Below are 15,636 nucleotides of genomic sequence, written 5' to 3'. Positions count from 1 at the left end.
ATAATATTATCAGTTTAATGTTTTTTAACAGAGTATCAAAAAATTAAGAATAGTAATATAATTTTAAGTCGCAGTTAATATGTACCAAAAATTCAAAAATCAGTGTAAATAAAAACCGTTATTATACTTAAGTACAGAAGTAGGTAGATTAAAAGAAGAAATATATAATTAATACAAAAAATACAATGAGAATGAACAATGTAATTAACATGATGTACATTACATAAATTAACAGCAGCTTAAAAATACTGGTTATATTTTAATATTGAGGTAAAGAGATAGCAAATGTGAGTTTAATGATAAGTGTTACATTTTCAGAAACCCCAATAGGAAATTTATAATTAAAAGTTAAAACAAAAAAATAAAATACTGATTCTCCAACATTCACTAATAAGAAATATCAATGACTGAATTACAGGTTATAGTAATATAGTCCTAAATGTTAATAGGTAGACAATTCGTAATTTTTTACTTTGGAATACCTGTATCGGAAATGACAAGAATTAGTATATAAGTAAACTTCTCAGATTTTAAGTACCATATTTAATAAATCTACAATGAAGATTACATTAAAGTACGAAGAGTTGTGTTCCGTTTTATGGAGTGTATCATCAAAAGGGCCAGAAAGAATTGAAGACATTTTAAATTATATAAAAACTACATATAGTAGAAAAGTAGACAAAACAGGCATATCAAAAATTGAAAACTTTTTGATGTAAAAAGTAAGTCTGTGGATGGAAATCAAAAGAAATTTCGATTAAAATTTTGTAGTTGGATGGAAACTACTACGGAAATCTCAACTTACAACACATCAACAGGAGCGCCTTACAAGTCATACGAAGACTTATGTTCAAGGTCAAAAGAAAAGAGGGTCACACAAAAACTTTTTTCAATCTCAAATGAGGAAATTGCTGATACATTTAACGAAATGCTGAAAAAGGAAAACCAACCTATGGATGCCGTACATATTGCCACTATTCTTCCTAATGCATCACCAAAACGACTTAAGCGAACTGTGGAAAGTATACCAACTCCAACATCACAATCAAATTTTACTGAAGAGGAAGCAATAGCGCTTATGTTGGAACTGGGTCTCAGTCGAAATAAGTACCAAATATTAAGGAAAGCTCTGCATGAAAAAGGACACAATATATTACCATCATACAAGGCGATCCAGGAAAAAAAACAAACTATCCTACCATCACCTATTGCTGTTAATGATGTGGAAGCTTGTATTGATATATCATCTTTGCTCGAAAACACAGCATCAAGAATTGTGTCAGACTTTTCAGAAGACCAACTAAGGAAAATTCATAACTGTGATGTTGTCTTAATGTGTAAGTGGGGATGTGACGGTTTATCAGCACTTCCAGAATACAAACATGCTTGTGGAAGTCGGACATTAGCAGACTACAAAAGTGTATTTATGTCATCATTAGTGCCATTACGAATTCGTTCATATTCCCTTAATCCATCATCGTCAAGCATCGGAAATTCATTTGAAGATATATGGATCAATACAACTCCGGGTTCAAAAATTTTTTGTAGACCCATTGGGTTTGAATATATAAAGGAGTCAAAGAAAACAACAAAAGATTTAGTGGAATATTTAAAAGATGAAATAAATGCACTGGAGTCCATTTGCATAAAAATAAAGGAATTCTCTATTAACGTATCATATCAGCTAAGCTTAACAATGATTGATGGAAAGGTCTGCAATGCCATAACAGAAACTTCTTTCTTCTTCTCTCTTTTCGTGATTTTGAAATTACTTCAAAAATAACTGGAATCGACAAGGAGTTGCTTCGAAGAGTTAACACTATTTTAATGGCACTGAATAGTAAACATAAAATAAATGGAAATCGATTTGGGGAATATACATCTGAAATTTCTAAATTACTTGTATCTCTGTATCCATGGAGGGAACTAACACCAACAGTACACAAAGTATTATGTCATGGTCAAATAATAATTGAATCGAATATTCTTCCACTTGGAGAGTTAACAGAAGAAGCCCAGGAAGCGAGGAATCGAGATTTTAAGCATGTTCAACTATTCAGCTCAAGAAAATGCTCCAGGCAATCACACAATGAAGATATTTTTAATAGATTACTTCTATCTTCTGATCCTGTTCTTTCAACTATGCGAAAAAGATGGATTTGTTATGAAACTCTATCATCTCAAAACAAGGAAGATTTAAAGGACTTATATTAACTTCTGGATATGTATACCGATATGACAGATTATTTTATAGAAAATAAGTAGTGTTAGGAATTAACTATATAAGTAGGTTGTAAAAATTAATTGTATTATGTTTAAGATAAACAGTTCAAATAAAAAAAGCTATTATACTAACTGATGATATTGTATTAAATTGTGTTTTATATTTCGGTGGGCGGGAAAGGTGGTTTGTGTGGGGTGATTTAGGTGATGTTGTGCGTGGCTCATAATAAAATTAAAAATTTTTTATTGTATATACAATGTAAAATAATTAACTAAATAATTTTTAAAAATTGTCCAAATATTTTATTCAACACCAAATGTATGTTCTGTCATACTTAATACTAAAATATGAAAAAGATGAAATTAAAGGACACAGGTTTAAATGAACATATTTTTGAATGTAATTGAGATATTGGCTTGAAATTTTTTGTAAAGGGTCGAGAATTTCCATATCTAACTAAAAAATGATATTAAGGGATAAATATGGACTAAATTGTTGTAGCTATCTGCGACCCTATTAAAATTTTGATATAAATCATAGTTTTAGAAATTTAACAAATATGTAATATAAGACAAAATCTTTATTTATGGACAAAACTCAATGAAATTTTCAACGCTTGTTAAATTTGTCATTTCAAATAAGAAAATGCAAAAAAAAAAAAATTGAAAAGGTCAAAGGGCATCCCGCAATTCCCAAAAATAGGAATGAAAATCCCAAAAATGGGATTTTTTACTTTTTTGCCCATAGGGTCCACATTTCTTTCAGGGCTGGGAAAATACATTTGGAGTAAATAGAAAACATATTGAGGTTTCCAAAATTGCTTTCAGTTTTCTGATCCCAGCTTTGGGATTTTAGAACATGTCGCCCAAAGTTGAAGTTTTGATAAAAAATAGGTCATATTCGGAAGGACGCAGTGGCAACATTTTCAAAAAATAGGACAAGCGTAAAGATACCTTTTAGAAAACTATAAAATTGTTATATGTTCTTAAAGAAAATTTTATTTTATTAATAAAAGAGTTAAGACACATTTTTGGCAAAAATCTAAATTTTTTTGAATTTTTAAATTAAAAAACGTATATTTTTGGATCTGTAAATGATATTGATCTGAAATTTATTTTGTATATTATTGGAAATTTTGTTGTCTAAATAACAAGAAAAAATTGAGTCCATTTGGTCCAAAATTACGCCCGGTATTCAAAAAAAAGGCGGACCAAGGTATGGTAAATTTTGTATCACTAAATTTTTAAATGCCTATAACTCGGATATTATAAGAGATAAGTAGTATGTCCAAGCATGTTTCAAGATCTCGTCGAGCGCTTTCAGAAAATATAAAAATCTTTGTATTTGGATGAAAAACAAAAAAATGGCACTTTGAGCCGCCACAGCGCCGTCCCTGGGGCATCTGCGGAGTTCATCTTCCAAACTTAAACTCGAATACTCCTTGGCTACGCTCACGCCAAATTTTATCAGCCGTTTAGAAATGCCAGATTTATTTCAAAAAATTTCGATTCTGCCCCACTGTGCAATCGTAACTAATTCTGAAAACAAAATGCATGCAGTTTTTGTAGATGTTGTTAATGCCTTGTTCTATATTAAAACTTTGAGATTTTCATAATATGTGTGTTTACAATTTCCGTCGTTCTATTTGAAAATTACTCTCGATATTTATTCCAAACGAATTCTCAAGTTTTTAAATAATGAACGATAGAAGTTCTTAGTGAAGTCATTTAGTTTTTTCTATTATGATCTGTAAAAATCGATACTTGGAACTTTAGCTAGTTCCGTATAAATCCCACATTTCCAATCAGGAGAATTCAAAATTCGTACAGTGGATCGTTACTCCAATGGTACATCATAACGGCATACTCAGTTGTTCACAAATACGCCTACTACTGCTCTATATTCCTGATTGAGAATAGCATATACCTCTGGCCATTTGCTGAAATAGTCCATAAACATTAGAACATAATGGTTTTCAGCAACATTGATAGGGAAAGGGCCTGCTACATCCACTGCAATCCTCTAAAATGTTGTACTGTTGAAGTTGTCCACGAGTTTTTCTTACTTCTTCAATCGGCTAACGATTGTTCACATCCAACCCAGTAAAACCGTTCTAGGGATCTATAGATTAGTATATATATTAGTCTAAAGTCTAATTCATAGAAAAGTCCCTACCTTATAGACAAGACCATAGAAAAGCGGCCGGATAAAAAAAATAATAAAAAGTATTCTATTTGGTAAGTGTTATTACTGCTTGTCTGGTTGTAATCTCTTCCAGGATTATTTACAATATGTTTACTTTTTTTCTAACGATTAGTAAAAATTTTAACGTAGTCGGTGTTAAAAGTACAATTTTAAATTATTATTTCAATAAGGGAATATACATATTTTAAATTGTATAAAATCGGTCATTGCACAGTGGTAAATTCCGGCCAAAAATCTATAAATTCTTTATTTCTTTAAATAAATAGCTGAAATTTCCACAAATAATTCTTATAGGTAAGGTTGGTTTGGTACTGACAAAGGGCCCCATACAAGTGAGCCCCTAGCCCTTTCTCCTTTTGTATGATCTTTCAAAGTTTAGATTTGTATAGCTTTTTTTAGTTTTTTAATTAATTTTCTGAGGGGGTCCTTATATGGAGAGTAGAGTCAATTGTGGACCGATCCTCATAAAATTTGGTAGAGAGATTTTAACTCATAAGAAACATGCTTATGTCGAGTAATTTATTGAAGGGGACCTTATTTAGGGGGTAGGGTAATTATGGACCGAACCTCATAAAATTAGGTAGATCGATTTTTGATAATGAGACACTTACTTACTTACTTTCCGTTCGGACTCTATCGTGCTTTCAACATACAGACGGACAGACGTGGCTAAATCGTCTTAGAATATAATAAGGACAATATCAGTTGGTTTGTTCTCAACTTGAAAAACAAAATCAAATCAGTTGCTGATCAGCACTTGTCGAAGCAAGGTTTGTGCGCGACGTTTTTAAAATACACACAGAAATACAACAACAAAATTTTGAGAAAGCCGAATTAATGTAGGAGAACATGAGATATACGCTGGCTGTCAAAATCCATAATAAATATTTGACAGTTATAGTTTGTAGTCATTTTATTTGTATACTTTTATTTTGAATTGAATTCTGTTCTCTGCTGCTTTACCAGCACAAATAAAACTAGTATGTGTTTGAGCACCACTGTTTTAATTGTATGATTGAAATGTAAGTTATAATTTACCATCAACAATTTATCAGAATTATATATTTGAAAGAAATCATTTTTGGCCGGAATTGACCACCGTGCATTCGTGTACCATTGTACTTTTGAAGATCGAATTCTACCAATAAAGTACGATTGTACCTATTTTGCCAACCCGGTAGCCATCCCTTTTACAACTGTATACTATTCCAAAGAGCCCAATAAGATGTCATTAATGCTTTTATATTCTTCTTTAGCCGATATTTGTCATCTCGGGGTCATTTCATTGCGCAAGAGACCAATTGGTCTGTTCAGTATCCAATGGCTCTATCAGTACCATCAACCGCCTATTCCATAACCGTTTGCGTTGCTACCTACTATAAACTTTTCTTCAGCTGTAGAGTATGACAAAATTTGTGTCTTACATAGTAGATCCTTGAGCTTCTGAAATGCTTTTTCTTCACCCCATTGGAATGGTTGCGACGTCTTAGTTCACTCATGGAGGGATGCAGCTAGACTACAAACATTTGGGACAAATTACCTTTAATATGTACAAAGGCCATGAAAAGTACGCAATTCATGGAGATTTTTCAATCATGACCAGTCCTTTAGAGAAATTGTTTTATCCTCACCTGTTGGTGTTCCCTCTGCTGTTACGCGATGCTCCAAATATTTAACTTCCTTTGTTAAACATATTTGTGGTTTTGTAATTATTTTCGCCTTTTTTTGACAGCGCAAATGAGGTTTCATCGAATGATGACTTTTGTGTGGCACAAACCGCATATCTGTGCCACTTACAAATGACTCAATCTTAAAGTCATCATAATTGTTTATGCTGTTCGCTGGCACTCTTTCAAGAATTACTGCATCTTTTCTTTTAATGACAAAATCAGCTCTATAGCTTTTTCTTCATTGTGCATATATCTTGAACACATTATATGGTGTAATGCCGTTATTACCAGGAATCTAGAAGTTCGTGGTATAATTTGTACAGCACCTTCTTGACATTGCAAATTATTCATCCTTGTCGGACATATTTTCATTAATTTCCTCCACTATAAAGTTGATAACCGATCCTTCCTGAAATTGGAGATTATTAACCTTTGTTTCTCTGCTGTTAATAATCTCAGACATTTATTGAATATTTTCATCTGTTGCTCTAGAATATTCCTGAAGTTTTGCTTCCATTTCAGCAAAAAGTTTAGGAGTATCTTCAATTTTCTCATTGTCGGCAAGAAGTTTATAGTAACTAATTTTAGAAGTTTTTTTAACTTAGCTTTAGAAGCTCAGGAAGTTTTTCGTTATTGGTTTCTCGTTAATTTCATTTATTTTCTCCATCATAACGGCAAGCATTGTGTTGAAGTCCATATTCCTCGTACATATCTTAGATTCTTCTTTGTACTCAAATTAGTAAGTACGCCGCCTTAATTCATCTATTATCTACTTTTCTTCTTCCGTATTACAAGCTGTCGGTTTTCTAAAAAGTCATATGGTTTCACTTCATATAGTTTCCCAGATACACAAATTTGGTATTAACTTTATTTATATATTTTCATCGTACAAAATTTGGGAACACAGAATTCCATCCCGATCGAAACACAGAATTCCATCCCGATCTTCCAAAAAGGAAAATGACATCTTTTTCAGAGTGAAACCACTTCACATTTTCAACGTGGAATTGACAATAGTTTAATGTTATTATTTTTTTAAGTTTTTATCGATGTATTTACAAGTTATAATCCCACTTTCGATGGAAATGGAATTCTGTGGCAGGCCTAATAAATTAAATTTCGTTTAATTATAACAAGATTTACAAAAGTTACCCATTTTTATTTGTTTAATATCAATTATCCAATAACATGATACTTGTTTGTGAGGTTTTTGCTACATTAAAATATTAATATTTACAATTTTATGACTACTTGCCACCTCAGGGTTTTCTTTCGAAATAGGCACATTGCTGAAACCTTAGAACAACGGTTCCCAAATGGGGGTCTGCTTACCCCTAGGGGTCCGTAGCAACATCCTAGGGGGTCTGCGAAGACAAACGAAAAAATACAAAGAAAGTATAAACAATGTTCGGTAGCTTATCAGCTATAAAAATTGTCATGTCATATTTATTTAGTTGTTAAATTTTAGTTCAAATTAATATACCAAAATGAAACGTAAATGATGATTTTTAGATAGAATAAAAATGCAGATTTATTTTTGCTCTCAAAATTTAGAAGAATAAGTGTTTGCACATTTCAGTAAATATGTAAATAAGTGTGTTAATTTTTTAAATTATTCATAAAGTAAGAGAAGAGAGAAAAAAAGAAATTATATTATAAAGTCGCTTTTATGACACAAAGGAGTGTAAAATAAGAATGATTTTCAGTTTCCCTATTGTTATGACAAAAGTGGAAATTTTTCTAATTTTACATTCTTTTATCTTATAAATAAGTGACATAAAACTGAAACGAAACCGATTCATCAAGTAAGTATTAAACAGGCGGAACAGTTTCTTACGAACGTGGTCACTTTTCATTCACTCAGATTACATCAAATTATATTGTTTTAAACTCTAAGCTGATGGTTACAATTTGGATAGAAATTGTTGACAGCTTTACAACTAATTTATTTTTCATATTCTTGTAACATAGGGATTCTGTTTAGAACCCATCAAATGTCAGACATTTCATTAACTAAAAATATATCTTTTGAAATGTTTTTATTTTTATGTCGATGATTTCATATGAAATAATTATAAGGCACAACATGAAAATTATGTAAAATTTTGATTTCTGTGTTATTTTCCAAATTTTTTGACTCGAACTGGTAAGTAAGATTTTAATATAGACAAGTGAATTATAAAAATATATTTTATTCTTCAATGTTATATGTATTTAAAAAATATTTAAAATGTTTCAACTATAGCATCTCAAGTCATAATTTTATGTTTTAATATAGGAAAATATAAGGGTAGGATATTTTGCATTATATTAAATTCTACCTTTTTATAAAAAACATTTTAAAATTTCTAAAAAAAATAGTTTATTTTTCGAAAAATTACCTCAGTTTTAAAGTTTTTAAATAATAAATTATTCAAATTAAGATTTAACTCAATATTTAAGTCATAAAATGTTATGTTAAACATGACATTTTATGACTTAAACATAACCTTACTTAAATGAATTAATCATCTAAAAACGCTTTCGCTAAAACCATGTTGGAAATTTTATATTAAGCGATCATAAAACATTTAAATTGAGCAAATCACGAATCAGGTCAATTCGCGCGCGTAACTTGCGCTTTTTTTAGACTAACAACTAAATGACGAGATTCCTTTATTTTATAAAGCATTTTTTATCCAAATAACTTGTATACATAATTTATAGAATAGTTATTTTAACAAAAAGTTTGTACCTTATAATTATTTCGAAACCAAAGGGATAGGAATTTGTCTGCTTTTGCAAAAAAAAATGTATTAATTTATAAGTAAATAAGTACTTACCTACAACTTTTAACTCAATGAATATGGACTGGGTAGGATATATGGAGAGTTGACATTCGTAAAGACCTCGATCCTCTTCTCGCACAGACTTTATTCGTAGTGACCAATGTCCCATATGCCGAGTATGTTCAACTAAAAATCGTTTATCGCTACTGTGTGTCGATAAACCGACTGTTAACAATTGAAAATCCTTTCGTCTAATCCATGATACCTACATACAAACACAAAAATATACTTTTTTAATTAAATTTATGTATATTAAAAGATTACAAGTGCATAAAATAAAAAATACATTAGGGTAGCCCCGTTTGTGTGGAGAAATAATAAGGTATTAATTTTCCCACCGAAAAAATCTTGGGTCATTCTAAGATACTGTTTCTCAAAATTTTAGTCTTGGGGTCAATATTGATGAGCTGGATCAAAGGATAAAATTATACTTGTTTAATTTTTTTTTACCAATTTTGTCATGTTTCACTCAAAGGAATGAAATTTTGATATCATATAAAAAGTCTTTGAGGGACGCTTTCAATAGCCTATTATCAATTTTAGTTTTGTAGTATTTATTTAATGCAATAATAAGTGTAATTAATTTATCATAAACTGTAATTTATATGTACATATATCATACACCTCATCACCCAAACGGGGTTTCTCGTTTTTTCAAATTATCTTAATTCATGGTTTTCTTTGTACATAAATAACATTCAAAGTGTTATTTAAAAAGAAAGCGCGACAACAAATATATAGGTGAAATTGTGTAAGTATTTCAGTTTTACTGAATCATAAAGTATTATACATTTATCAATGAAGAGCTTATGAATATATGGTCACCTAAAACGCAAACGGCCCTCTCTAACATTTCTAAAATTTTACAGGAGAAGCAAAAAACTATTTAAAGTAAATAAACAAATTGTTTAATAGTCAAACCTATCATTTGTTATGATAGTTGACAATGGCGTATATAAAAATGGATAATACCTTCAATATTTAAATGTTTTTGTAGATAGGACCTTTTGTTTTCTGTCAATAAAATTGATAATTATGGTCGGAGGAGTCCAATTTTTGGTGTGGACATTTGCAATACATTAGAATCACCAATAAAATCGATTTTGAATTTTGGTTAGTTAGGGCCGTTTGCGTTTCAGGTAACGATATGTATTAATAATACATTGAAATAAATTCTTCTTCTAACAACATGGACTTTTGAAAATCGTAAATAAACCATTTCGGTAAAATTATCTATATATATATAAAAATTAATATGGGTTTGTTTGTATGTTTATTTGTTTGTATGTTTGAACGTTATAGACTACTAAAGGGCTCAACCGATTTTCTTCAAATTTTCACAGCATATTCTGGAATAGGTAAGAAAATATGAAATGCATATATTTGAGATAATATAACAGTTAGAGTCCTCAAATTTTGTCGGAGCCACTTTAGTGTCAATATGATTATTTAGGACAAAAAGTAGGCGGACTGGCATTAGGGGGCGTGGCACCTCCCATATAAATCAAATACAAAAATTCGTTTATCTTGGAAACTATTACAGTTAGAATCCATTTAAACATTTTGGGTAATAAATTGGCGGACTACCCATGAGGGGAGCGGCAGCTCCCATATTAAATACAAAAGTTCGTTTATCTGGGAAACTAATGGAACTAAATTCTTCAAATTTTGCACAAAGAACTTAAATATTCATCTGAACATTTTGGAGAAAAAAAGCGGACTTTCATCTGGGGGAGCTTGAAGCCCCCATATGAATTAAATAGAAAAATTCGTATATCTGAGAAACTATTAGAGCTAGAATCTTCAAATTTTACTTGCAGAATTTTGACATTCATCTGAACATTTTGAGTATAACAGGCGGACTTTCAATGGAAAACTTTGTACCTCCCATATGAATTAAATATAAAATTTCGTCCTTACAATGGGTGGTTTGGCACCACATATATGAATTAATTACAAAATTCCGTGTATCTTGGAAACTCTTATATTCTTCAAAATTTTCATAAATAGATAGAAATTGGCGATAGATAGAAACACGCGAACTCGCTGTTGTGTTAAAAAAACAGTCAGTACGAGTTTTATTACAAAAAATAAAAAAGTATCAGTACCGCAATTCAGTAACTTTTTAACTACAAAATTTTGTCGTTAAATAGTAAAAATTCGAAAAGTATCGGCAATGTAACGACAAATAAAAAGTTCATGTTAATAATTTTATATTTTAAAAATATTTCAATACAAAACTTTTGACATTCTCATATTTTTCCGATCTTTGTCGTTAAAATATTCTATGGTCGTTAAAAAGTTACAGAATTGAAAATTCGTTAATGCAACCGATATTTACGTTACTTTACGATATCGGTAGTTAAAATTAAAAAATTACAGAATTGCGGTACAGAAGGTCCCATTTTATAGATTTTCAATCAATCAGGGTGCTACGTGTATGCATAAAAGCAAAAAAGTACCAGTAATAGAACAAAAAAGTGCCAAAAATTCTTTCCTGCAGATTTTCACTTAAGGCTCTTAATGTTTAAATTTATGTTTCTATGTTCAATGTTATCAAAAATTCTAAATGTACTCTTTGAAGAATCAAAAAGTACTAAAATGTCCCTTTTTATGTGTTCTCATTTACTTAATTTCATGTTTCTAGGTTCAATATTAAAGTAATTCAAAAAGTACCTTTAAAAGAACGAAAAAAATACCAAAAAGCCAGTATTTATAGGTCCTCACTTAATCCGTGCTCTACAAGCTTAAATTTATGTTTTAAGGTTCAATATATAGAAAATTCAAAAAGTACCCTTTAATAAGTTCTCATTTACTGCATGTTTCTGGGTTCAATACAATAGAAAATTTAAAAAGTGTCATTTGAAAAAAAGTAGCAAAAAGTTCTTATTTACTCCGGGCTCTACATACTAAATTTCATGTTTCTAAGTTCAATGTTATAGAAAATGCAAAAAGTACCTTTTGAAGAACGAAAAATTAACAAAAAGTCCTATTTTATAGATTAATATTTATTTTGGGACCTAAAAGCTTAATTTCGTGTTTCTAAAGGCTTGCTTAAGGTAATGTGAAAACCGAACGAAGACTCTCAAATGCTTAAGAACTTTTAGGTGGCTATAATGTACTTACGTGCATTCAAAACAATTAAGCCCCATTTGCATATTTATGTTACACACGTAATAAAAAATACATATTTCATAATATTTTAATGAAATAAATGAATTTTCTTGTCGCTTTTCATTTTATTCTTTGTTTTCTTTGTGTATAATAAAGGGCTCTTCACACGATCACGCTTTACGTACGTAAAGTCTAATGAAAAGTAAAATGAAATTCCATCCGTATGACAAAAAAGAGAATAAAAGTCGTATGATATATATTTTCTCTGTTTATACGATTGGTATAAAACAATGACAAAGTAAAATGTAAACAGCTGTTTCACTTTTTATACCCTACACCACTATAGTGGGGAGGGTATTATACGTTTGTGCTGATGTTTGTAACACAAAATATTGGTCCTACACCCACCTTAAAGTATATCGATCGATTCAGAATCATTTTTTGAGTCGATTAAGACATGTCCATCTGTCCGGCTGGCTGTCCATGTAAACCTTGTGCGCAAGGTACAGGCCGCAATTTTCAAGATAATTTGATGAAATTTGGACAGTAACGAAGCCTATTGAAAATGGTTGAAATCGGTCCATTATTTCACCTAGCCCCCATACAACCGTACCTCCCGATTTGGGCTTTTTATGCCATAATTACATCAAATATACTATTATCTTTCTAAAAATTGACACAAATATGTTTTATATAAGTATAAATGACACTGCAGATTTTCGTAATGATCGGCCCTTATTTGACCCTAGCCCCCATACAAACCCCCCTTCAAAAAATATCTTAAACGTCTAAAATTGACTTGTAACCATTTGTATCGCAATGAAACTCAACATAACTAACTGTTATTTAAAAATATATCCTTTTCCCAAATTGAATGAGTATCGGCTCAAGTTTGACCTATACTTCTATATAATTATATATTTATATTTAGGAAATTAGTTTTTTATCAATAAATTGCTTAAATACTTTGGAATTAAGGTAAAATTCAACATAAAAGTTTCTTTTTGAAAAATAAAATTTTCGGTACGGAGTTTCTCGTACTCGGAAACTCGTTTTGTTTTGTTATTCTTCTCATTTGTACAAAAAAAATCAATGCAATTAACATGTAGTTTCTGAAACAAAGGTTTCTATGTGTAGACATTAAGGAAACTTTAAAAGAGAATTAAGAAAAACTTTCTCAACTAAAGTTTCCGTATGTGGACCGGCACTTTCCATAGGGAATGAGCTGTCAGTATTGCTCTTTGCTTAAGCAAATAAAATTTGACGGAACTCTCTTAAGTACATTATAGTTTGTCACATACATTTTATATCTGCCGGTTCACACTAGGAAACTATTTTTAGGAAACTTTTGATTTTGCGTGGGAGAGAAAGAGAAAGAAATATCATTCATCACTCTCGCGGTACGGAGTTTCTCGTACTCGGAAACTCATTTTGTTTTGTTATTCTTCTCATTTGTACAAAAAAATCAATGCAAGTTACACGTAGTTTCTGAAACAAAAGTTTCTATGTGTGGACATTAAGGAAACTTTAAAAGAGAATTAAGAAAAAGTTTCTCAACTAAAGTTTCTGTGTGTGGACCGACACTATGTATTCGCTCAGTTGTTTAAGCTTACTTCGACTTATGAAAGGATATTATAGTTAGGCCTTAACCAATAACAGACATCTTTATTCGCATCGTGTTGTTCTTGCTATGCTTTGTTTTTATAAACAAGCAATTACAAATACAAAATTAAAACTTTTTATGTGTGTAGTTGTTGTTTGTTTATAATTTCTGTCTCAGCATGAATTAACTAAATATTTCTATATTTGATAAAATTTTCAGAGGTTGTCTTGGATTTTTGTTCATATCTGCGTTATTTATGATCCGATTTTTCGAAAAATAATATAATAAGCATACCCCAGCTGAAGTCAGCTAAAGCAACAGTGCAAATATATATAAAATTTATGTGTCAAACTATAGCCCTAAAGGCTTGCATAAACTGAAGTCAGCTTAAGCAACTGTGCGAACACATATAAAACATATGTGTCAAACTATAATGTACTTAAGAGAGTTTCGTTAAGTTTCGTCAAATTTTATTTGTTTAAGCAAAGAGCGATACTGACAGCATATTCAGAACGGAATCAATTGTTTGTTTATTAAAAAAAAAGAAAATTAAAAAAAATTAAAATTGTCAAGAAAATTTATTTTTTTCAATAAAATATTATGAAATATGTACTTTTTTTATTACGTGTGGCACATAAATGTGCAAATGGAGCTAAAATGTTTTGAATGCACGTAAGTGCATTATAGCCACCTAAAAGTTTCCTTTAATTTTCTTAAGCACTTGAGAGACTTTTTGTTCGATTTTGTCATTAACTTAAGTTTGCTTATTCACATTATAGTTGGGCCTTATAATGTGCTTAAAGCAACTTTTCGTCAAATGTCACCTGCTTATGAAAAATGTCATATTGATCGCTCATTACGTAGGAAATCAGTTATTTATTTTTTTGCTTACAAATAAAATATAAAAATAATACAATGGAAAAATGAAAATGAATCAAGTTTTGTGTTAAATTTAATTGAAAATGTGGAAAAAAGAAATGTCTACGACAAAAGAGACCCTTCTTATTTTAATCGATGTGTTAGGGAAAGAGCATGTAAAGAAATAGGCAGAAAAATTCTTTATTTATTTTTTTTTTTTATATTTTTATACTACCTATGCTCAGTTCAGAAGCTGGAACCTCTAACGTCCTCACCAATTCCACAAAAAACTGTAAGCGAACTCTGGCAGAAATTAGAGTATCGAAAAGAGCTTAACTGCATCGCTTGAGGAAGAGACTCCAGACAAAGCCTTTATGAAATTTTTATAGAAAAGATGTCAAATTTTAATAGAAAATGTAAAATTTTCGTAAAAAAATTTTATTATTATATTTATAAAAAAAAAATATTTATATTTATAGAAAAAGGACGTATTATAGAAAAAGGACGTATTAAATTTCTCCTTAAAGGGAATGCGGCGCCACCAACAAAAAAGTGAGGAACTTTAATTTCCGTATTCAGTAAATTTTTTTGGCGGAGGTATTGGAAGCTTGTTGTTTACCAGTCTCTTTCCAAACCAACTCAATGTAAAAATTCCTGTAAATTGTAATATATAAAAAACATATAGGGTAAAAGGGGGATCACTCGCCATAGGTGCACATCTGCCAATAGCGAATAACTTGTAAACCGAGTACATAGAGTAGATTTCGATTATAGTTGCACTACTGTTGCACAATTTTTGTGGACTATAAGCGAATTAGGACTATAGCGAATTTCTTTTTAAGCCACTTTATGGACTATAACTGAATCCTGATATAATACACATTTTGGACTATATACAAAGTATGTACTTTCTTCAATAAAACCACTTTTTTAAACAAAATAAAGGCTTATTGTAATAAAAAACAAAAAAACTTAAATTATGAGATCCATTTTAAGGCCCGTATTCAGAAAGAAGAATGTAAAACAACATTTAAAATTTTATATGAAAAACAATAACAAAAACTGAGTAGTTTTCATACAAAATTTTAAAAATTGTTTTCTGTTTTTTCTTTCTGAATTCGGGCATAAGTCTTT

At 30.3% G+C, this 15,636-nt stretch overlaps 1 protein-coding gene across 8 annotated transcripts in view; it reads right to left on the bottom strand.

Moving 5' to 3' along the window:
• The window catches only part of LOC119608441, an 87,196-nt gene that overhangs the window by 47,489 nt on the left and 24,071 nt on the right, over window positions 1–15,636 (bottom strand). For all 8 annotated transcript variants that reach the window (XM_037962866.1, XM_037962860.1, XM_037962861.1 and 5 more), the window contains exon 4: window positions 8,922–9,132. In XM_037962866.1, coding sequence (XP_037818794.1) covers window positions 8,922–9,132 — 211 coding nt within the window. The remainder of the gene's footprint in view (window positions 1–8,921; window positions 9,133–15,636) is intronic.

The sequence above is a fragment of the Lucilia sericata genome, unplaced genomic scaffold, assembly GCF_015586225.1.
Source record: "Lucilia sericata isolate MDLA Ls3-8-SP2 unplaced genomic scaffold, ASM1558622v1 Contig000835F_arrow, whole genome shotgun sequence".
NCBI classification, from domain to species: Eukaryota; Metazoa; Arthropoda; class Insecta; order Diptera; family Calliphoridae; genus Lucilia; species Lucilia sericata.
The sequence above is the reverse complement of the archived record's forward strand: the minus strand, read 5'-3'. Positions and strand labels throughout refer to the sequence as shown.